This window comes from Vombatus ursinus, unplaced genomic scaffold, assembly GCF_900497805.2.
Source record: "Vombatus ursinus unplaced genomic scaffold, bare-nosed wombat genome assembly UNPS02014801.1, whole genome shotgun sequence".
In the NCBI taxonomy this organism is placed as follows: Eukaryota; Metazoa; Chordata; class Mammalia; order Diprotodontia; family Vombatidae; genus Vombatus; species Vombatus ursinus.
Window position 1 is genome coordinate 3,958,042 of NW_020954579.1, and position 24,924 is coordinate 3,982,965.

The 24,924-nt window shown below is 40.4% G+C and overlaps 1 protein-coding gene across 1 annotated transcript in view; it reads right to left on the reverse strand.

Annotated features, from left to right (window-relative positions):
- SKAP1 (src kinase associated phosphoprotein 1) overlaps positions 1 to 24,924 on the reverse strand; it is a 382,402-nt gene that overhangs the window by 39,818 nt on the left and 317,660 nt on the right. The window contains exons 10-11 of the mRNA XM_027872845.1: positions 15,346 to 15,396; positions 1,853 to 1,953 (exon numbers count right to left, since the gene is read on the reverse strand). Coding sequence (XP_027728646.1) covers positions 1,853 to 1,953; positions 15,346 to 15,396 — 152 coding nt within the window. The remainder of the gene's footprint in view (positions 1 to 1,852; positions 1,954 to 15,345; positions 15,397 to 24,924) is intronic.

The following is a 24,924-nucleotide window of genomic DNA, read 5'->3' on the forward strand; positions in this document are numbered from 1 at the left end:
CTAGTGAAGTAGGATAGAGGGTATACACATGCACATGCATGTGTGCGTGCGCACATGTATACACACACACACACACACACACACACACAAACACACTCCAGATTCATGTTTATCTAGAATCCCCAAAACATAAAATCAAAAAGAACTTTTTTATAGTGTTGTACAGTATAATGATAAATGACATATATAGCAATGATCTTGAACCACTACAAAAACATGAAGTATATTCTAAGCCATCAAAAAAAGTTCAAATTATGATCAGCATAGTTTTAGTTGAGTCTATTTAAATTGTTAAAAAAAATTGGTAATCCATGTAGAGCAGTTGTTTTTAACCTGAGGTCCATGAACTCTTTCATTCTTTTAAAAAAATATTTTGATATAATTGGCCTCTTTCGTAGTCCTGTATATTTTATGCATTTAAAACCATTATTCTGAGAAGAGGTCCATAGATTTAATCAGAGTGACAGAGGGGTTCATGGCACAAAAGTGGTTAAGAACCTGTGACGTAGGGAGAGGTAACATGGAGCAGTGACTACAGAGTACTGGGCCTGGGTTCAAATCCCATCACTGATACTTATACATAGCTTGATCATGGGCAAGTCATGCTATCATGGTGAGTCTCAGGCAACTCTCCAGGACTGTAAGTCATACGCGGGCTATGATCAATTTAGTGGAGGCAGTTCTCACACTGACAAAATCACTGGTCCTTGATGTATTGATATAATTTGTGTACAGTCTAGGTGGTAACTCTCATTTAAACTGAATGAGAATATTCAATTAATCAAAGCTTGCTTTTCCCTAGTGGTAATGGATAAATGGAAATTTACTCTGTGTGTCATTTATACCCTCCAGTAACATCTTGCTCTAATGCCTTATAATAGCTAGCATTTATATAAGCACTTTAAGGTTCGTAATGTGATTGACATGTTATCTTATTTGAGAAGGGGAAAGGGAATAAGCATTTATAGGGCCTCTACTATGGGCTAGACACTGTGCTAAGTGCTTTAACTAAGATTATCTTATTTGATCCTCATAACAACCCAGTGAGGTTGGTGCTATTATTATCCCCATTTTACAGTTGGGAAAACTGAGACAAACAGAAGTCAAGTGACTTGCCCAGGGTCATACAGCTGGTAAGTGTCTGAGTCTGGATTTGAACTCAGGTCTAGCTGCCCCACAACATCCCTAGGAGATAAGTGTTACTATCCCTACCGAGATAGATCCTGGGTTTTTGAAAGCTGACTTACGATGGACTGAAAGTTCTGGCAGGTTCTACCAAGATGGAAAGGCTTTGAGCACAGGCCTAGCAGCAGATTTATATGTCTCTCATTTGAGGATAAGCCCTGCTCAATTCAGAAAGACATATGTGTTTGTGTGTTTCATATATAATATTTACTATTGTTCAGTTGTTTCAGTCATATCCAACTCTTTGTGACCCATTGGGGTTTTCTTGGTAAAGATACTAGAGTGGTTTGCTACTTCTTTCTCCAGCTCATTTTACAGATGAGGAAACTGAGGCAAATAGGGTTAAGTGACTCACCCAGGGTCACACAGCTAATAAGTGTCTGAGGCCATATTTGAACTCCAGGCCTGGCACTCTATTCAGTGTACCACCCAACTGCCTCATATGTAATATATAAAATATATGATATATATGGGACATATATGTATGTATGTATGCCTTTCTGAATTGAAGTGGGCTTATTCTCAGATGACAGACAGATATATATATGCATATATATATAGGTATAAGAAAAGTTGTCTATGATGAAAAATGGATTTAGATGGGAGGAAATTTCTTCAAGATTCAAGAAAGTAACTTCTGGTCTCCAACTCACACTCCTCTTCCTACCTTGCTCAGGATTCGGATGACATCACCTCGCTGGAAGGGCAACTCATCTGGATGGTCGCTGGAACAGTCCCATAGCCCCTGGTAATAATTAGCATAGTTTCCTAATGAAAGAGAAGAAATGTATATGGTTAAAAAAACTCCATCAAAAAACCTCTTGAATCTGCCAACAGAGGGTCACCTGTTTTCAAAGGCCTCTCATTTCTAGCTGGACATTGTAAAGTTGGGTTTGAACTTACACCCAGGAAACCTGACCTGCGAAGGGACGGGGCCCAGCTACATGCATATATTAAAACAGTCTCACACAGATTGAGCAAAGGGCTGTGGGAGGAGGGGATCATTAACTAACATTAAATATTTACAGATCACCACCAGTAGGATATGAACTTGGTAATGTGATGAAATGCATTTCTTCATTAATAGAAGAAAGTCAAGCAGGATATTTGACTTGTTTTGTAAATTAGCAAGAAAAGAGATCTCTTCCATCCAAACACCTGTTGATCCCAAAGCTGGCTTACCTGGCCTGACTTTGCAACATGCATTGAAGGATAGGGACCGTGCTCTCATTGGTAGAGGGAACTTCTGGATAAGGAAACTCTCTCTGCCAATGTAGGCAGGCACTTGCTCTGCAGCTTTTAAGCTCAGAGAGTTGCTCAGAATACCAAGAGTACAGTGACCTGGCCAGGGTCATATAGCCAGTAGGTATCAGAGACCGGATCTGAATTCAAAACTTTATGGCTTCAAGGCCAGGTCTCTCTCCACTGTGTTATGCTGTCTCACTGCATTTGAAGGAAAGCCTGGTAAGCGAAGCTGGGTAAGGAATCACTCCGCCTGGACCAGATTCTTACACTTTGGGTTCTGTTGCTACACAGAAGCTTTATCTTGGGCACCCCCCATCCAGGTACTGTCTGACGTAACCAACACTAAATACCAAAATGATCGGTCCCACTCTTTAACTGGAACCAAGGGGGTGTCTCATCCATTCCAACCAAATCCTGGGTGGGCTGGCTCTTTTCCAGCATCTTATTCGGAGACCCTGAACATGTCTGCCAGGATTTATTTCCTTGCCCCCAGGAGATCAGAAACCAAAGTGATCTGCATTAAAAATGAAAGCAACCAAAGAAGACAAACCCAGCCTTAGAAGCAGCTGAAGAGATTTACTGGGCTTCTCCGCGAGACTAGATGGCAATGATACCGCGGGACAGCCATCGATTCTTAACAATGAAGAATTTGTATTGATTTTCTTTTACCCGGAAAGGTTAAACACTAGATAGCACAAAGTGGGAGAGGATCCGGGGGGCTGGAAGGCAGGAGCTGTCACACCCACTGGGCTAGAGAGAATATGGGGATGGCTCTTAGCTCCTGAGGAGGCTCTATGAATGGGAGGCTCTGTGGATAGAGACAATGTGCCTGAATTCCAAACTCCAGTTATGCCCAGACTCCTTGGGTGTCTCCTTTTCCTTCCTTTTCCTTCCTCCCCCCACCAATGAGTGTAGGGAGTACAGGGTCCTGCAGGAATTGAAAGGGACCACAAGTAACATGATGCGTGGAACATGAGAGACTATACTGGGGACAGTTTCTGAAGAACTGGGGCTGCGGAAACCCACTTGAGTAGCAAAGGGCATTAGTACTTTGTTGGAGGATATTTATGGGGAGGTAGATAATGGGAAGAATGTGAGTTCTTCAGGGTAGGGGCTATTTGGTTTTGTCTTTATATCCCCAGCATCTAGAACAGTGCCTTACACACAGTAGGCTCTTAGAACACTAAAATAAGTGTTCGTTGTATTTAAATGAAGGAACTTGGGATGGGGGGTAGGGAGGTGTGTGTGTATATATGAATCCTATAGGACTTAGCTCTCTATGTCTTATGAAAAAGAAACTTTAATATGAATCTTACAAGAAAGATCTGGGAAGTGCATAGTAAGGACAGACACTGTGGACCTATGCTAGGCTGCTGTGATGTATGGCATACAGTTACTTAAAATGTTATCATTTCTAACACAGAGGAGTAGCCCAGTTCATTTCTCAACAAATGGAAGTGTTACTACTCAGAACAGACAACAGAGGGCAGCAAAAAGACCAACTACTACCACTATGACAGCATTTTGCCATTGAGTTGAGCATATATACATTTCAAAGGAAAAACATGTAGGGAGTACAAAGACAAAGAGTGATTTGAATGAATTCTGGGAGATTTGGCTTGTCAAAATAGGAGGGAAGCAATGGGAAAGAATGACAGTATTTTCTTTTATAACAGGCTAATCACAAAGATTATTATCAAGGCCTCTGCTGTGACGGATAGCCTTGGGGGGCTCCCTGGTGGCACTGAGAACCTTAACCGATGTGCTGCAGCCACTCAACCAGTGGATACCGGAGGCAGGCCTCCAACCAAGGTCTTTTTGACTCCAAGGCTGACCCAGTCTTCTATCTACTATGCCAAGCTGCTTCTTTACTCTTGGAATAGAAGAACAGGATCCTGTAACAATAGAGATGTCAGTTTTCCAATATGGGGACAGCTACGTGGCACAGTGGACAGAGCACCCGGCCTGAAGTTGGGAAGACTCATCTCTCTGAGTTCAAATCCAGCCTTAGATATTTACTACCTGTGTGACCCTGGGAAAGTTACTTAACCCTGTTTACCTCAGTTTCCTCATCTGAAAAATGAGCTAGAGAAGGAAATGGCAAACCACTCCATATCTTTGCCAAGAAATCCCCAAAAGGGGTCACAAAGAGTCGGACACAACTGAAAACAACTCAACAACAACATCAATTTTAGAATATAACAAAAAAAAAGAGGCTAGGTTTCCCAGATTCCTAAATCTAGAGGCAGAGAGCTAAAGTGAAAAGTGGATTAGACTAGAAGTCAGAAGACCTGGGTTCTATCCTGGCCTTGACACTTCTTGGCTGTATAGTCTTAGACCACCTCTCTGAGCCCCAGGTTTCTCCTCTGTAAAATGAGGATATTGGACTAGATGACCTCTAATGCTAAAATTATATGACTTTATGATATGGTCACCATGTCAACTAGTCCCCCATTTCAGTACCTGAATGTGAGATGTATTTCTGCATAAATGGTTAATTTTAACTGAGTAAACAAGAGCTCTCGGTTTAAGTTGTACTTCACAGGTACTATGGCAGTGATGTAAAAGTGCACAGCGGATAGAGAGCTGGCTTTAGGACTAGAAACACCTGGATGCAAGACCCTAGAAAAATTAAGACCCTAGAAAAAGTCCTTATGGCTCTAATCAACTCTCTAAGACTATATATTGTAGAGACGATGACAATATGGCTGGAGGGAGTTTCCTCATCCAGGAGTTCCCTGTACTAATGAAATCAAAAGGGCCAGTCCCTATCTTGGTCTCTCACAGATGCAATGACACAGAAGTGATTCTGGCTTCTTGAAAGTTATGCCAGGGGAGCATGACCACTTAGCAGGTTCTATTAAGTTGGAAAGACTTCACTCAAAGGCTTATTGATAGACTTTTTCTGTGATTCAAGGACCAGCTCAACTAAGCTCAGAGAATGTAGGACAATTTTTGGTCACAGTAATTTCTTTAAAAAACACTTTTCTTTTTTTAAAATTCCAAACACCAAGTAAGATGTTTAGTTAATGAACACTAAGTAAGATGAGCATTTCCATACATACAAAGGAGAATACAAAAAGAAGATTGCACACACAACCACAAATCTGCACCCAGAAGAATTTTTCTCCCTCTAAATAGATGACAGTTCAATAAGTTATTTTCAAAGCTGTCAATGTTTCCTACTGAACTTCCTTCTGCTACCTTCTGTGAATTAAAAACAAATATTTTGATGGCTTCCTATTGCCTCTAGATAAAATACAACTCCTCCTCCTCCTGTGCAATCTGATTCTCACCTACCTTTTCTGGCTGTTGCACAATACCCTTTCACATGCTGTGCCTTTGTCCTACATGACTGAAACCCACTGCTTCTTTACCCTTTTTTGGAGAATCTCTAGCTTCCTTCAAAACTTAGCTCAAGAGCTATCACTTATAGGAAGCTTATCTTGATTCCCGAGTTGATATTGCTTTCCTTTGGGAAATTATTTTGCTAATGGGAGTAATGAAGGGATCCCATTCCATCTGCTGGATTGGGACACTCCTCATCAGAACTGAGAATGCATAGGGAGAGGCCAAGGGGGCCATGTCTTGGAGCATATGTGGGGCTGAACTTTTGCTTCAGTTTTTTCCAGTGGGTCCTAATATCAGACGATTTCTGGTGTCACATGGACTTCTTGCTACGTACATGTATGGCCAGAGGCTTTTGGTTGGTTCCTCGATGCCCATGATGGGGGTAGGTGAAGTGAGGATGAGGAAACCTGTGCAAAAGAGGATTGGTCACTGAGCCAAGGGCTCCCTATTGCCCTCCAGGAGCGAAAATAAAATCCCCTTTTTGGCTTTTAAGGCCCTTCATGACTTGCCTTCCCCCCCGCCCCCCCGACCTTTCCAGTCTTCTTATACCTTATTCTCCTCCAAGTACCCAGTGACACAGTGACACTGGCCTCCATGATGTTTCTCATATAAGATACTTCATCTCCAGACTCTGGGCATGTTCACCAGTTGTCCCTCATGGTGGGGGGGGGGGCGGCTGGAATTCTGTCCCTTATTTCCACTTCCTACTTCCTGACTTCCTTCAAATCTCAGCTAAAGTACCACCTTCTGCCATACCTTTCCTGGTCCTCCTTAATCTCAGTGCCCTCCTTTGGACCTACCCCCAATTTATCCTGCCGTATCTTGCTCGTGCACAGGGGTCTGCATGTTGTGTCTCCCATTAGATTCTGAGCTCCCTGAGAATGGGTAATGCTCTTTACCTTTCTTTGTATTCCCAGAACGTAGCATGTTGCCTGGCACATTATAGGAGATTCATAAACGCTAAATGACTGACTGAGCCAGGAGGAGCCTGTCTTTAAGAGAAGTGACTTCCCCTTACCTGGCTCTATTTCTCCTCCTCTCTTTGGAGTGTGTTGCTTGGGACTCAGGAAGTTGCTGTCTTGGACTTTTAGTGAGAACACGTGGCACTGGAAGTGGCTAAGCAGAAGCTTAGCTTTGTGCACGCTCCATGGGATAGCTCCCCTCTTACCCCGCTCCCCCCACCCCCATCCACTACTCAGCTCCACAGGAAGTGCATTATGATTTACATATATTTTGTATTTAATTTTCAGTGTACATGTTGCTCCCCCTAGATAGAATGTAAGCTGGGGGGTAGGAACTGTTTTGTTTTTATCTCTGCACCTCCAACAACCCAGCACAGTGCCTAGGATGGAGGATGCCCTTATTAAATAGAATTAGGAAGAAAATATAGACTTCATGGTGCTTTGGTCTGACTTCTTGAGAATGGAATGAATTTGAGTGGCTAGAAGGGAACATCTCAGATTGCAGGGGAATCAGCAAAAAATCTTTGCTGGAAAAAAGCAGTCTGTGTTTACTTTAAGAGCGTGCAACTGCTTAAGAATGTATCATTTATAGTCATATAATGATTCAATTATATGGATGTTTGCTATATCCCTCTTACATGCGAAGTCTTATGCTCCATGCCAGCCACCCAGAGACAAAAGATGGTTCTGGTACTCAAGGAGCCTGCCTTCAACAATAATAATGATAATTCACATATATATATATATATACACACACATATATATGTCTTTATGGTTATAAAGTGCTTTCATGAACATTCTTTAACGTGATCTTCATAGCAGTCCGGTGAAGCAGGCAATGTAGGTGTTATTGGAGCCACTTAGATGGCCCAGTGGATAGAGTGCTGGACTTGGGTTCAAGAAAACTGGAGTTCAAACCCATCCTCACACACTTATTAGCTTTGTGATCCTGGGTAAGTCACTCACACACTAGCTACCTCAGTTTCTGTAAAATGGGGATGATAACAGCACCTACTTTTCAGGGTTGTCATGAGATAATATTTTAAAGTGCTTTGCAAATCTTAAAGTGCTAGATAAATACTTTATTATTTATCATTATTAGATAAATAGCTATTATTATTATTTCCATTTTATAGATGAAGAAACTGAGGCTCTGAGAAATTAGATCACTTGCCTCCAAGTGACACAGCCAAGACTCAAACTCCGGGTCTTCTGACTTCAAATCCAAAATTCTTTCTACTATATATTTTTATTTCCTGCTTAGTGACATGGGGGCCATCTCCAGTCATTCTGATCTATATCTTGCCATTGGACCCAGAGGGCTGCAGAGGAGAAAGTAAGGCTGGTGACTTCACACAGCCTTTCCTCACTTCAATCCAATTCACTTGCAAGTCATGGCATCAACTTCCTGATGTCATGGTCCTCGTGGAGAACGAAGAACAAACAACAACAACAACAGCTTACTGACACAGTTCTATCTCCTATCTAGAGAAGTCTTCTCCATATCTAGAGCAATCATATCTGTTTGGGATTCCAGTTATCCATATGTCTAATCTCACCTACTAGTCTACAAGTTCCTGGAAGACAGGGACTATGTTTTATTTAATTTCCTGAATGCTTAGAAGAACACTTTGCACTTAGTAGCTGTTCAACAAACTCCCATTGAGATGTTTGGTAAAGAACTTTGAAGGACTTAAGAACTCTGATTGAGTTGGTGACCAACCATGACTACAGAGGACCCTTGATGAAACAGGCTGCCCACCTACTGAAAGAGGTGATGGACTCTGGGCGTGGAATGAGACTTTTTTTTTTTTTTACATAGCCAATGTGGAAATTAATTTTGCTTGATTATGCATACTTGTAACATGGATTTTTCTTTTCTTTTTTTTTCCATTAGGGTGGGAGAGATAGGAGGTGAAAAAACCAGATTTGTGTTAATTGAAAAAAATTAAATTAAATAAAGAGAAACATTTTGTGGCTAACTATATAAGAGATTTTGTGACATCTGAAAAGACTAGTTGGAGAGTATGTCACAACTCTGATGGCTTACTAAGGGGAAATGCGGAGAACAAAGGAGAGGGCTGAGTTCCAGAGGCCACAGATGTCACAAAGCACACCAAGGGTGATGGCAGTTAAGATGGGCAGCTTGCCGCACTATCAAGAGCCAGCTACTCCAAAACTTTGCCATTTCATCCAATATGGAACTGGTACAAGGTGCGATTCTGATCTATACCTAAGCTTGTTTCAGATCCGTAGAGAGCAGGAGGGCCAGAGTCTGCAAAAGCCCCAGAAATGGAGCCCTTGGTGGGGCAGGATTTGCTTTGTGGGTTAGATATGGGTTTTCTTGAGTTTTACATATTTCTGGCAACATTCAGGGATCAGAAGTGGCACAGCATTCTGACCATTTAATTAATTCGCAAACACCCTCATTTTCATTTCTAGGACATTATTCCACCTAATTATTTTTTTTCCAGTCTGTCCATTTGGAATGAAAAACAAAAGAATAAAGCTTAATGCCAGTATTTCTCAATGTCTCTCCATGAATATACCTCCCCACTAAATACAAGGCTGGTAATTCAGAAGCAAAGCACTAATATATTCAGCATAAAACAGACAGAGGACCTAGAGCAATAATGACAACACTAATAACTAAAACAGTTATAACAATTAACAACAATTACAATGATAGAGAAGCTAATGGGGATGATCACTGCATTTAAATTGCTGGCAGAGCTGAGATGGACTTTTTCTGGAGAAAGAATGGGGTGGAATCTTCTACTTTTTCCACAGGCAGAGATCCAAATGCTTTAGTCTATTTTAGAAAGGCTAAATGCCAAAGCAACCAGAGTGGAACCAGCTATGAGGAGAAGGGGAATAAACTAAGAAACAAAAACAGATTTGCTTTTCTTCTTTTCTCCGGTTAAAGCTATGGGACCAGGCTTAGGTCACTTTGCTCCAAGCTTACATATTTAAGGAATACACTTTTAATATTGATGAAATTTCCTTATCTGACACCAGGTGAGATATCTCTCTTGACAGGTCCAGTAATTGAACATCAACCTCTACACTTTGTTAGGTGGAAACTCTATGAGTCTACACTTCACATTTTCTTTCAACACCTTAAACTCCTTTGGCTTTCTAGGCCATGATGGTCAACTCTAGCTTTTTTTTTTTTTTTGTGTATGTGGAATGGGGTTAAGTGACTTGCCCAGGGTCACACAAGCTAGTCAGTGTCTGAGCCTAGATTTGAACTCAAGTTCAAATGCTAGGGCCAGTGCTCTATCTACTGCACCACCCAGCTGCTCCTGTCAACCCTAACTTTTGGCTGAGAAGAATGTGGGTGTGGGGGCCCTGAAGAGTTTAAATTGTGACTCGGTATGAGAAACTGAAAGCTGAAGGCTCACTTGCCATGTTACTTTAATTTTCTTAAGTTAATGGGGCCTAAACTGTTTAACACTTCAAGGATCTGAAGGATTCTCATTGTGAGTATGCCCTCTGAAAACCCTGATCATGAGCCCTCGGACCAAGAAGAGAGTCTTTGAACATTGCCATGGCCTCAAATTTCATCATCCTGTAGCCAACCAGATGAGGTTTCCTTTTATAGAATGCTCCTTGAGGGTGAAGCTTTGTATACATAAAAGTACTATATAAATGTTAAGTTCTTACTATTTTTATTATTTTTATTTTAGCCTCTCTGCAGAAATGGTAGACATACCAAGTTTACAGAAATTTTTACCCTAAGATCAATGTGGCCCTGAAACTCCATGGGAGAATTAATGTGAAAAATGCCAATAAACCGAGTGTTATTTAATCTTATCTGACTTGAACCCAGGGCTTCCTGACTTTGAGACTTGTGTGACAATTTCCCAGTGTCCCCAGGCAATTCTCCAAAACTCATCTGTAAGTCACAGATGAGTTGGTGATTTTCTTCAATGGAGTTTCTTTTTTTTTCCTTTTTAATTAAATGTTTTTTCAATTAACAAAAGTCTATTTTCTTTTCCTCCCACCTCCTCCCACATTAGGGAAAAAAAAAGAAAAAGTCGTTCCAACAAATATGCATAGACAAAACAAATTACCACACTGTGCCAAATCCAAAAATTCTGAATCTTTAGTCCAACAACTCTTTTCAGGAAGTGGGCAAAATGCTAGCTATTTTGATGATGATGATGGTAATAATGATGATGTTGTTGTGTATCCCTTGCAGCTACAAGTCAGTCAATAAACAATTTATTAGGCAACTACTATGTGCTAGGCACTGTGCTAAACACTGGGATATAAGGAAAGGCGAAAAACAGTCCCTGTTCTGAGCAAGAAGCTCAGAGTCTGTGTGTGTGTGTGTGTGTGTGTGTGTGTGTGTGTGTGTGTATGTATATATATGTGTGTGTATACATACACACACATATATATGGAAATGGACTAGTATTAAGGGGAATCAGGAAAGACTTCTCATATAAGGGGAGATTTTAGGTACTTAATTGACTGATTAGCCTCCTTTAATCTAGCTAGGCTGGAATAACAGTGGTACAGTCTGTCTGAAAAGTCTGCCTGAAAGCCTTCCCAGCTTGGTGGTCCTTACTAGAACTTTCTGCCTTTGAGGACCCAGAGTTCTTTCTATGCCCTGATGAGGGATCAGTGTAGGGCATTAGTAAAGGAACAAATGAATAAAAAACAGAAACAAAACAAGAAGGCCCATTAAAACCATTCAACCTGAGCATGAGGGGAAGGGCTGGTCAAGAAAGTTCCAAATCGTATCTGTTTGAAATTGATATTGGTTCAGGCCAGGCATCTGAAAGATGCCACATTCAGCTAACTGAACTGACTCTGCCTGAGCCTTTACTAACCATTACAGAATGAAAGGTATTAGAAGGAAGCAAGATGTTGTCTCTCAGAGAGGCTGGCGGGAAAGCAAGAGAAGCAACTGATCCCACCCTGCTCCGGGATCATGAATTTGCTTTTCTTTGTGTCCCTAGCACATAGCACAGTGCCTGGCACATAGTAGGCATTTAATAAATGTTTACTGACTGACTCATTTATAGGATTTTGGTATGGGAAATCTCTCACTGATCCTGACCTCCATCTTTCTGCACTTTTATTAGGCTGAAGTACTGCTGGGTAATGATTAACAATTAATGTTTGGTCTCGGGGAAATGCCTGTTTTAAAAGTTCAGGGCTACAAATACTTGCTGTGGCTGCCATATGCTTCCTCAGCCTAGTAATTTATTATAGTAGGGGGAGTTTTGGGGGGTAAGAGCATCTCAGTAATGTAACACTCAGTGGAGTAACCATTTGCTGTTCTCCAGAAATAGTTGAACTTCTGACTTCTATTTGGCTGAGTTTGCCAATAACACATGAGCAATGATGACCTATTTGGAGGTCTCCTTTGGTCAGACACTGACTAATCAAAGGAATAAAAAGTCTGAGGATGATTTGCTCTTCCAGAACTGCTTATTACATGACAGGGTACAGCCAAGCAATGGCCTGTGATTTTATTAAGGACAGCGTGGACCAAGTTTCACCTTGGGTCACCTATGCAAGAGTGACAAGAAGAGAAAAGCGTGAGTCACTAGCCCGAAATCAGACGGTCTTGTACTATAAAAGCAAGGCTGAAGGTTGGAATCCAGTGTGACCAAAGGTGCTGAAGAGTCACTCATTAAAATAACCCTGTTACTAACAGTCATGCTGTAAACTGAGCCTTTTATAGATTGAACAATCAATAGTACAAGCCTGTGATAGATTTTCTAGGTAACAGAATAAAATAAAAGAAATTACATTTTATAGAGTCATTAATACCCAATAGGGGTGACTTCCCGCCTTGCAATGAAAAGTTTTCACTGGAGCTTAGAGATGTTGACAGTTTTAGCTGAACAAGCAAGTGACCACGTACAGGAAAAGGGACTGGTGGTATATTTACTTTTCCTGTAGGACAAGGGGTGGTGGTGGTGGTGCTCCTCAGATTTTAAAGGTAACATCCCTCTCAGAGGGACCTCCTAGGAGGATGAGCTAAGGAACAAGAGGGCAAAGGCAAATGGCATCTGATAGAACACTGATCCAAGTGAGTTTCACAATCCAGAACTTGGGCTAAAGCCTGCCTGCCTTTTAAACTAGGATTCATCACTGTCTCTTCTTCCCAGATCCCTTCTGCCTTTTATATGCCTTCATCTGTACTGCTTACCCTCTCTCTCTCTCCCATCTGTCCCCTCTCCCTTTAGCTATTTTTTTTAAATCATTTTATAGATAAGTGATAGGATCTGGATGTTCCATATTTGTGGTTCCCTCTAAAGTTCCTTTGAAGAAAAGATGCAATATAAATTCAATAAATAAATAAGTAAACAATGAATTAAAAAAAATTCCTGCCTCCAGATTCTGCAGAGGGAGCAAGAAGTCTTCTTCAGCTTTTTAATCACTGAGACACCAAACCATCACAACCAATAGAAAGTAGAAAACACAGGAGCATGTTTAGGGCTTACATATAGTAAGCATAACAACTCCTACTTGGTTGTGGGGGTGGGGAGAAGGGGACAGGAAACTCAAGGAACAAAAGGAAATTTTTCTTTTAAACCAAGTTGAATTATAGCTATTGGTACAGTTCAGAAAGGGAAAAAAAACCAATTTTTTTCCCCTTCTTAGACATGGACCACAACAGAGGGGTGTGGGAAGGAAGAAATGAGGTGAAGGACGAGTCCGCTACTGAATTTTAGAGTCCTGCCAGAAATCTATTTCCTGAATGGAGGTAACTATGAAGCTGGGTTGTAGGAAGCACATAATTATTCCACCCACTACAGGCTGACACACCCACATAAACCAAATAGTTCTCTCCTCTGCCAGAGATGGAAGTTTGATGGGGAAGAGAAGCAGGTGGGGCATGGGCTGGTCAGGAAACAGATTTCCGCTTGAATTCTGTACAGTTAGTAGAAATCAGTGTTTCTCAGTAAAAAGCAAGGGACCACCCTTGGATTCCACAGGCAAGTTTTAGAATGCACTTAAGCTGTGTTGTGATCATCCCAGGGCCACTTTAAATGGTGCCAGCATTCCTCAAAACATACTTGTCTCATTGTCTCTAGCCCTTCTCTTTTGGGACAAACGTCCCTTGTCGTCTTTGATGTTTCTCTCTTCTTTCTCTCCTTTGGCTGTCTGAGGTTTATGAGGCTGGGCCTTTTTCTAAACCTCTGTAGTAATTTCCTGGAGAGAGCAGACCAAAAAAAAAGGGGGGGGGCTTGGAGGTGGGGAGGATGCAGATAATAGAAAGAGAAGGGAAAAGGGACAAAGAAAGAGACGTGCAGAGAGAAAGGAAAGAGGGAAATAAAAAGAGAGAAGAAAAGAGAGACACAAAGAGACACGTATACATAGAGCCAGAAACAGATTACAAGCTCAGGCTTTTATACTGGGATCTCTGTTACTGAGAAAAAAATGGACTGGATTCTAAATCAGGCACAATTCAGGTATTGCTGATGGAATGAATGTCCTTGAGGCATCACTTGAAACATGCAGTCTTCCTTTACTGACAACAACTGAATAGACCCTTGGTGAGGCTTCCTGCCACTTTAAAGAGGCTTCAGAAGGGCATCTGACCTCAGAAAAGATGGGTTAACTAACAGCCTGAAGCATGGTTAACCGTCTGGGATGAATAAGTTGTAATTTTGTATTCAACCAAACTGTTCCATATTCATTTCCAAATGTGCCTGGAATCAAACAGGGCCATCAAAAGTCAGCATCACCTAGTAATTCTATTCTTCACTCTACATTCACTTTTCAGAGCTGACACATCTCCATTCCCCTCTGAACTTGCAATTTCTGGGCCTCTTAGAGAGGAGACATTTCCGTTGTCTCCACTTTTAATCCTGTGGACTCTTAAGAGATGAGGCAATTGCACAGCTCCCTTGTCCTGATTTAGAAGTACGGATAGGAAAAAAAGAAGGATCTGGTTTAGATCTTCCCCCTCCCTGTGGTAAGAGTCTGAGGTGCTCTCCTGACATAGATTAACTGAATATACTATATTACTTCTTTAGGATCATTCTATATTCTGCTATCTTTTTTTTCCCCCAGGGGATTTTGGTATGGAGACACTCAAGTTCTCTCATTCTCCCAATCAGAGAGTTCAGTTGTAGACTTTTCAAAAAAGGCTACTTTCTTCAGTTTAAAGCTATCATATCCTACAGAGTTATTTCAATCAGGTAACATGCATTCATCAAGCACTTACTATGTACCACCCATGTGCCACACACTGTGCTAATTGCTCTAGATCCAAAGAAAAGCAAATATACAGTCCCTGCCCTCAAGGAGCTCACATTCTAATGGGGTGTGTGTGGGGGGAATAACATGCAGACAACTATGTACATACAAGCTATATACAGCTTGAATGCTATTAGGAATAGTGAGTGGGTGGAGGAACCAGGAAAGGCCTCTTGCATAAAGTAGAATTTGAACTGAGTCCTGAAGGAAGCCAGGAAAATGGAGGTAGGAAAAGGTAGGAAGGAAAGTCAGGAGGTAGAGGTGAGGACTGAGAGCATTCCAGGTATGGGGAGTCAAAGGCAAAGAGTCCAGAGGAGTGTTATGTGTGTAGAGCAGCCAATAGGCCATTGTGCATTAACCAAGCTTTGTGTACCTCTTTTTGGCTGACTTCCACTGTTGTCTTCAACCAGATCAAGCTCTTCATCTGTTGGGAGAGAAAAAAAAAAAGGTTGATATTAGAAAGTGGTGCCCAATGGTGTTGAGTCATGGGACATTATGGTTGCCAAAGAGAATGAGCATTCCCTAGAGGGCAGCAGAGAGGTTCAAGGTGAGTGTAAGACAATGCATTCCAAATGGGGAATTATGGAGAACTGGAATAAATGATATCAACCAAATAAATTATTTGGGCAAAAAAGATGCTAGGCTGGTACAATAAGATCAAGGTTCAAATAAAATGATGGACAGAAAGCATTTTGCAAACCTTAAAGTATTATATAAATGCCAGTTATTATTATTATTATTGTTAGCCTACAGTAACTAGGCCCCCAAGCTGGTGATGACTTCATTCCCTGACACTTCTATTGCACTCAAGCAATGTTTATAGATTGTCATAAGGGTATGCTAGTGTTTTAACAACTGGGCTTTTCTGGGGGGAAAATGAATGCCACAAATTTAATCTGTATTATTAACAGATTGTTGAATTTCTACATCTAGGCAATCTATAAAACAATACAAAGTTTTGCATGGCCTTGAAGAGTAGGCATACAATATGGTAGAGGGGCTCAGGGAAGCTTTCTAGGTGGGAAACAAATGAAGTCTTTTCACAGAGGGAAATAGTTAAGCAGGTTCCCCACTTGGTCCTCACAGAGAGGAAGGGCCCAGTAGAAAGCAGTTGGGAAAGTGAGGCCCATTGGTCGAAGGGTGAGATGCTCATATGTAGCTAAGTGCCAATATTTAGATACTCTAGTAGAACTCTCATCCACAAAGCTATGTCCTCCAGTATACCTGATCATAACCCCATCCTATGTCCGTTCATCCAAACCTTCTTCCCCTAACATTGCTTCATATACTGGGGTGACATCAAGAGGACACCAGTATAACACACAGGTTGTATACTGATGGACCCTAATTCTTGACACATCACCAGTTCTTACAGGCGGGGCCTGACTCAGGCCTTTCCCTGGTGTTGCTGTTGTTGTTGTTGTTGTTCAGTTGTTTCAGTTGTGTCCAACTCTTTGTGACCTCATTTGGAGTTTTCTTGGCAAAGATACTGGAGTGATTTGCCACTTCCTTCTCCAGCTCATTTTACAGATGAAGAAACTGAGGCAAACAGGGTAAAGTGACTTGCCCAGGGTCACATGGCTAGTAAGTATCTGAGGATGGATTTGAACTCAGGTCTTTCTGACTCCAGGCCAAGCCTCTATCCACTGAGCCACATTACTTTTTTTTATGTATTTTCCCTTGAACTAAATTTTATGGGATATATCAAAGGACTTGTGTATGTCATAGCTTAAAGCTGGTTGAACTACAAAGAATATAAGCAAGAGAAAACAGTCTTTGAACACAGGAATCTGGAAGAGAAATTATTTTTAAATATCCATAAAAACTTTACTCAAATACAAGAATGGTATCTGATTCCATCAGTATAGGGAATACCTGATATGGAAACTTGTATGTTACAGCCCAGTTTATGACTGGCTAATTGGGTCCTAGAGTATTGCCCAAGCTAAATGTATATTATAAGACTTATTCAGAGTCACATGGATAGTAAAGAGTGAAAGGTAGGGTTTGAACCCAGGTTTTCCTGAAATTAAGTCCCCAGAATTTTATCTACTACACTTTATTGCCTTTCACAAAACAAAAACAACAACAAATTACATAGCTTTAAAGAAATGATCTCATTTCATAGAATGAATTTTTTAAAATTTGAATTTAGGGCTTGATACTGGGGGGAGGGCAAGAAGGCAGAGGCAATCCGTGTCACAAGAGTTATAATTTCCCAAAATACCTTTCCTTTCAACCTGGTTACATCCTTTAGTAAAAGCAGCAATCTTACTTAACTCCTATCTACAACTAAATTCTTCCAGACAGAACATCCTACTTATCTCCTGACTAAAATGAAGGATAGAGATGGGAGATGATAGAGGTGACCGCTGAGTATAGGAAATAGTCCACAAAGAAATAAATCACACACATACACACAGAGGACATTCTTTACACTCCCTATTCCTTCTTTCCTCTGCCATTTTTTGTTTCTTCTTCTTCTCTGTTTCTATTCATTGACTTCATCTGAAGGAAAATGTTAGAGTGAGATTTTTTCTGGGTATGTTCAGGTTCAGAGGCACCTGCTAAGGTGAAGAAGGGACTGCCCTTTTGCTGATCTCATGCAATTCAATCACACACAGAGAAAGAGAGATACAATTTGCTGTGTTTAGGCACTGTCTAAAGAGAGTTTACTCCACCTCTACAGCCTGGCCCAGCTGTCTCCTCTTCCCAATTCTAATCAATGTAAATTAGGTCAGATCTCCACTGTGAATTACAAATTGGATCTGAAGTTGTAGGGTCACCATGACTGCTATTCCACCTCCTCCTCCCCTGCCATTAGATGGGAAGCTACACCAAAGATCTTTTCTAAATAAATCAGACTTTATTGTAAAACTCGGCCACTGACGAGACATAACCTCATTAGCATTGATTTTAAAATAAATTATTGAAAGTGGCTTGCCTGCTCTTTGCATTTGTAAAATAGGAGAATGTAAATGTATTTGCAATGATAAAAAAGACAACCTAAACTTGATTCCTTTATCCTTTCAGACAACAGCACTTAATCTGGTCAAGGCACAAAAATGGGAAAAAAAAAACAAAAAACAAAAAACTCTGCTTGTCTATGCTGTTCATTTCCAGATCAGACACTTTGTCTTCTACTGAGCCTTTGGAGTTACCTGGAAAAAAGGTAGAACTCTGGCCCCCTTTATCTTGTATGCCATTCATTATCATCAATGAACTCTACTTTTATATGGCAGCCCTAAGCCCCATATCTGTGCCATCTAATCCTAAACTTTCTGGAGTAGGTGAGGTGGGTGAGAATCCAAGAACTTGACTTTGGTGGCCAAAGGTTCTTGGATGACATTGTCAATCAGAGTGATAGCCATAATATAGCTATTTGGATATTTGTTCAACTCTTCAACTAGACTACAAGCTCCTTAGGGGCAGATAAAAAACAAAGTTTTATCTCTATATTCCTAGCACCTAGTAAGTACACTTGTACCTAGTGAAGTGGTGGGCAAATTAACTGGGACACAGTAAAATAATTACATTGATCAACATATACAGTAAACCTTAAAACTGTTTACACTGTCAAAAAAACTCATAATATGTGTTTATGTTCTCATTTTGTTGCAATCGCTTGTTTTATGTTATTTGTCATTAAGTTCACAAGAATTATTCTTCATTGTGAAACCATACTTTTTCTGGATATTAAGTGTACCTTTGATAAACAATCCATTTCCCCAAGTCTAGCCTTACTTATAACCCTTAGGTTTTCAGTGGGGTTTAAATTATGTGAGCTCACAGACCACCAAAGCATCTTCATCTCCATCTTTTGGAAATATTTTTAAATCTTTAATGATGCATGACATGGTACAAAGTTATAATGTCAGTATCCCATCTCCAGGTGGGGATTTCTGAAATTTTAGAACAATTTTGATTCTCAACATATTAATATATTTATCACAAGTTATCATTCCTCAATGAGGACAAGACTTCTAGACTCACTGAAAGTAAAAATCTCCCAAACATTTTTGGGCAGATGCTTTACAGTGTGACGGAGATGGCGTTGATTTTATAGACTCACTTGGACGTCTTCTGACAAAGGTTTTGACACAGCCTTGAACAGAAAAGTGAATTTCATCAGTAAAAATGACCTCTTTCTAATCTTTAGTACTTCAGTCTTTATACTGTCTTGCCTATGACGCATTTTTTTTTCTTAATAAGCAACTGTTATAAACTTTAAAAAAAATTAGTTTTCTTACTATACTTTCAACTTCAAGAAGCCTATGCCTCACAAGAAAAATCAATAACAGCTCCTACAGTTGTCAGGTCTTTGCTTGTTTTCTGAGGATTAATTAGACCACTTGCACCAATAGTTTATTAGTTCTTACTTCGTGTTTTCCGCCATATTTTTCTTTGAACTTCAGCATGGTTGATCATGTTTCGTTGTGAGCTTGGGTGATTCCTGAAATGCTTGACTTTCCCAAACCAACAGTTGCTGCGATATTTCTAACGGTTGTTGAAGTATGCTCTTTCAGAGCTACAGGTTTTGCATGTTTCCTCATAGTAATATCTATTCTTTAAAACCACAGAATTGAAAATGCAACAAAAGAGAATAATGAAATGTGTGTATGACTTAAAATCGAATACTCAGATGAGAACTAACTAAAGTGAGGAAATCAGCTCAATCCAGTTTCATAAGGTCAAAGTCACATGTTTTAAGTCAACTCAGTGTCACACAAACATGACCTTTGCTGTCACAAAATGAAATCATAGGAAAGTTACTGCTTGTTCTAAGTAATTTGCGTACTATCGTAGGTGCTTAATAAAAGTTGAATTAAATTTATTGAATTGTATCCTGGGATCTTTAAGAATGGAGTATGTCCACATCATGAACATATCTCACAATCAGAGTTGAGAGAAATTTAAAAAAGTCAGTGAAATGCATAACATGGATGTAGAAAAATAGGGACACTAACGCACCACTGGTGGAGTTGTAAACTGGTCAAACCATTCTGGAGAACAATTTAGAAATGTGCCCAAAGGGTTATAAAATTGCATTCCCTTTGACACAGCAATATACTGCTACTAGGGCTTTTCTCCAAGTAAATCAAAGAAAAAGGAAAATATACAAAAATTATGTACAAAATATACGTACAAAAATGTTTACAGTAGCTTTTTTTTTTTGTAGTGGCAAAGAATTGGACACTGAGGAAATACCCATAAATTGGGGAATGGATAAACAAGTTGTAGTATATTATTGTGATGGAATACTATTGTGCTACAAGAAATGATGAGCAGGATGCTTTCAGAAAAACCTGGAAAGTTTACATGAACTGATGCAAAGTGAAATGAGCAGAGCCAGGAGAACAGTATACACGGTAACAGCCACACTGTACAATGATCAACTACGAAAGACTTCGCTAATCTGACGAAGACAATGATCCCAGACAATTCCAAAGGACTCATGATGAAAAATGCTATCCACCTCCAGAAAAAGAACAGATGAATTCTGAGTATAGTATGAAGCATGCTTTTTCACTTTCTTTATTTTTCTTGTCCCTCCCCCCTCTTTTTTTTGCAATATGGCTAATATGGAAATATGTTTTACATGATTTCACATGTAGGATGGATATTGCTTGCCTTCTCAGTGGGTGAGAAGAGGATCTAGAGGGAAGGAGAGAATCTGGAACTCAAAATTAAAAAAAAAAAAGAAAGGTATTTCCTATAACAGGGGTGTGGATGTAAATGTTTAACAACCAGCTTGGGATGGGGGGTGGGAGAGGGGAGGAATCTACCCATGATACACTTTAAAGTTTAATCTGAATTACTCAAACTTTTTTAAGTCTAGACAAATCTACAAATCAAGCTTTGATTTGAAGTTTGTAGATTCCTGAGGTATAAATGTTCACATTGAAAATTTAACAGCTTTAACAATCAGCTGTGAGAGTCAGTTTGAGCTGGCTCCTACATATTCCTGCTGTATACCCTATTAATACCTTTTTAGCTCCATGGGTTACCAGTGGTTGCCAACTGGCTGGTTGGCTTGGCTAACATTTTATTATAGAAGCCAGGGCCTCTCTTCCTGATATGTGATAGTAGGGCTGATTATTTTAGTTTTGATAATCCAGCCAGGAATCTTGATTAAAACATGAACTAATGACATTCAAACCTCACAGGAAAGAAAGCTGCTGGCTAAAATTTGCATGTTTTCCCCCAAACCCCTTCAAACAAATAAAACTCTCATCCTCTATCATTCCCTTGTTCACCACTTCTATTTGAGCCATAATTTTAGTTTTTAATCAACTACAACAAAAAGGCCTATTTTATGCTAAAATATCTGCTGAACTTCTCTTTAATAAAAATATCACTCAGAATTTTCTATCATTAAGCCTTGTAAAACACATCAGGTGTGAACTCTGTATTAAATGTCAACATCAGCCACAGACTAGAATGGCCTTGCAAGATGACATGGAAACCCTTAACCTCAGATGATTAAACAACCATCTTCAAGATACTGTAAATTTACATTAAATGCTTTACCTTGGTCCCAAATATCCAAATGTCCCCATTCATTTGTTTGTTCAGTAAACATTTATTGAGCGCTTACCACTTGTAGCCCCTTAATGCTAAGCCAGTACTAGACACTGGCAATACAAAGATAAAAATGAAATGGTCCTGCCCTTGAGGAGCTTATATTCTATAGGGATGGGACGCAATACAATTCTACAGGGAAGGGACAGATAAATAAATACAAAATATATAAAAAGTAAATACCAAGTAATTGGGTTGGGAGGAGAAGGTACAAATAACTAGGGGGATCAGGAGAGTCTTCATGTACCTGCAAGTGGTACCTGAGCTGAATCTTCAAGGAAGTGAGGGATTCCAAGATACAGAGCTGAGGAGGGAATGCATGCCAGGTATGTGGGGACAGCCTGTGCAAAGATGAGAGGTGTCAATGGAGAAGGTAATGAAGGAAGTTCATGTAAAAAGTGATAATATGTGAGACATAGCAGTACCAAATGAGCATTCAGTGTATGGAGCATAGATTGCATTGAACATTCTTGGCCCAGCGATCGTATTTCTTTTTTTTCCTTCCAATATTTTATTTTTTTCAATTACATATAAAAATATCTTTTTAAAATTTTTGAATTTCAAATTTTCTCTCTCCCTCTCCACCACCCTTCACTGAAAAGTCAAGCAATTTGATATAGGTTATGCATGTGCACTCACGCAAAACATATTTTGATATTGGTCATATTCATGAAAGAAAACACAAACCAAAAAAATAAAGAAAAAAGTATGCTTCAATCTGAAGTCAGACTCCATCAATTCTGTCCCTGCGGATGAATAGCATTTTCCGTCATACGTCCTTCCAAATTGTGTTAGATTATTATATTGGTGAAAATAGTTGTCAGTCACAAATCATTATTGTGCAATATTGCTGTTACTGTATACTTTCTCCTGATTCTGCCCTCTTCATCTTGCATCAGTTCATGTAACTCATTCCAGTTTTTTTTTTTTTGCATCCTGCACATCATTTCTTTTTTTTTTCTTTTTTCTTTTGACTAGGCAATTGGGGTTAAGTGACTTGCCCAAGATCACACAGCTAGTTAAGTGTCAAGTGTCTGAGGCCGCATTTGAACTCAGGTCCTCTTGATTTCAAGGCCGAAGCTCTATCCACTGCGTCACCTAGCTGCCCCCACATCATTTCTTATAGCACAGGAGTGTTCCATCACGATGATAAACCACAACTCATTTAACCATTCCCCAATTGATAGACATCCCTTCATTTTCCAATTCTTTGCCACCACTAAAAGAAGTCCTATAAAATTTTTGTACATATCAGTGATTGTATTTCTAATGAAGGGATAAAAAGGAGAAGATCCACCTTGAAGGGATATACAGAGGGGAGCTTCCAAAAGCACCTGACTTCTTTCTGAAGCCTTGCTTTGATACCTCTACATAAAGAGAGATAGATAGAATAGTTAAAAAATACCTAGTTCTCAAAGGAGGTTGGTGTAGGGATGGGAGAGAAATCACTTCCTTTCCAAAACAAAGCAAAGCAATAGAAATGTAAACAGGGCTAAGTGTATCTAAACCATAAGATAAAGGGCTCTGATGATATATTTATCAAACATGCAAAGACGAATGAGTGCAGTGCATAAAAGGAATACAAAGAAAAAGCAGAAACAGAAACTATCCTACAGCATAGCACAGCAATGTTATAAATCTTAGGGAAAGCCCAGCAACTATTCAGTCACCCCTGAAAGGGAAAAGTGAGAAGCAGCTTGGTACTGGGAGCTCTCTATGGTGCATCAACCCCCTTTGCTGGTGTTACTTGTAATAATTTGCATCCCGTCTCCACTGGGGGGGTCCTGCTGAGTGGAATATTTTACTCCGCTAGTACCCTGAAACCTTCCCATGAAATCAGGCCTTTGGTGCTGCTTCAAAATACCTGTAAATTCTACCTCATGTGTGTCTCCTCACGTGCGACTCTGCTCTTTTGAAAATGGAAACGGCTCTTTTCATGAGTCTTTGAAAACACACATACACATCCCCATACCCCCATTCCAACCCACGGAAACACAAAGTCTTAGACTACTCCGAAATGTTCCCCTTCCTCTGGGTAGGCAGCTCAACAGCAGAAACAAAAAATTCTACAGGAAGTGTTGTTTTCAAACAAACTGAGTCCTAAATTAAAACAAAACAAAACAAAAAATAATATGTATTGTGATAAAGCAGTCTACTTTCCAGGTCTGTAATAATCCCTTTGGGGGCAGTGTGGGCAGCCCTGGAATGCACGCAGAAATCCCCAGGGTGGGCTCCTCATCTCTTTTCTTCTCAGCTTACGGGGAATCTCTAGAGAATGAAGATGGATCCTGTCGCTCTATCACAACTGCAGCAGCAGGTCCAGTAGTAGTTTCTTAATGGCACCGCTCAGGCACTTTGCTGGATTCTCCATACAAAGCAGAACCTGATAAAAGTGGCCTTTTTGGGGGGTTATCCTGACTCATAAATGTGTTGGGGGTGGGAAGGGGACCTCTGAGAAGGCCTCCCATTTTCCCTGCATTACTTTCATGTTTTCCTGCTGTGGTTCCCTGTGGTTTAATCTATTTCAAATGTGATCTTAAAATCAAGGGCCCCCATCTGCTCAGCACGGATGTGCAGCAGCCCCATGGGAGAGCTGGCTTAAAACCAGGGCTTTCAAAATCCTTGCTGCGGCCAACATTGCTCCGGTCCGGCCAAAAACCTTACATGCCCCTGCTTCACCCTACAGGAAGGAGCATCTTAGACCTACTCCTAAAGTGAATTATCCTGACACCAATGCCCTTGTACACCAGGTTTTATTTGATGATTCAGATGCTGCGATCATTTTTATGTGCTTTTCATCGAGCCCACACCGGGTAGAGTGCTGCCGGGCTTGGAGTCAGGAAGGCTTGGGTTCAAATCCCACTGACATTGGCTGCATGATTCTAGGTGGATCACTTCATCTCATAGGTTGTGATCTACTTGGGAGGAGTTTCCCTGACACTGACAAGGTATCAGACCCTTCTCCTATTTCTCACAGCATCCATCAGTACTTGGGGCAAGAGGGAGATCTCAGTTACATAGCTTCTCTTACTGATGAGATGGTTAAGAGCACGTGGAAGCCTCTGTCTTGGAAAGGGTGGGGATTGGAGGGAATGTCAGTGCCCAGTATTTTTCACAAAGGCCATTTACCTGGGATAATGTAACAAATATTAGAGGCAGGAGCTATTTGACTCTGTGAATGGGGCTGTCACATTAGCACAATCCAACACTGACTGTCGGCTATCCGTACACCCAGCACCTGGCCCCTGCAGTAAAAATGGGCCTGAGCAGAAGGTATGCCCGGCATCCCATCTGCTCAGGATTTTCAATCTAACCTGCTTTAAACACACACACACACACACACACACACACACACACACACACACACACA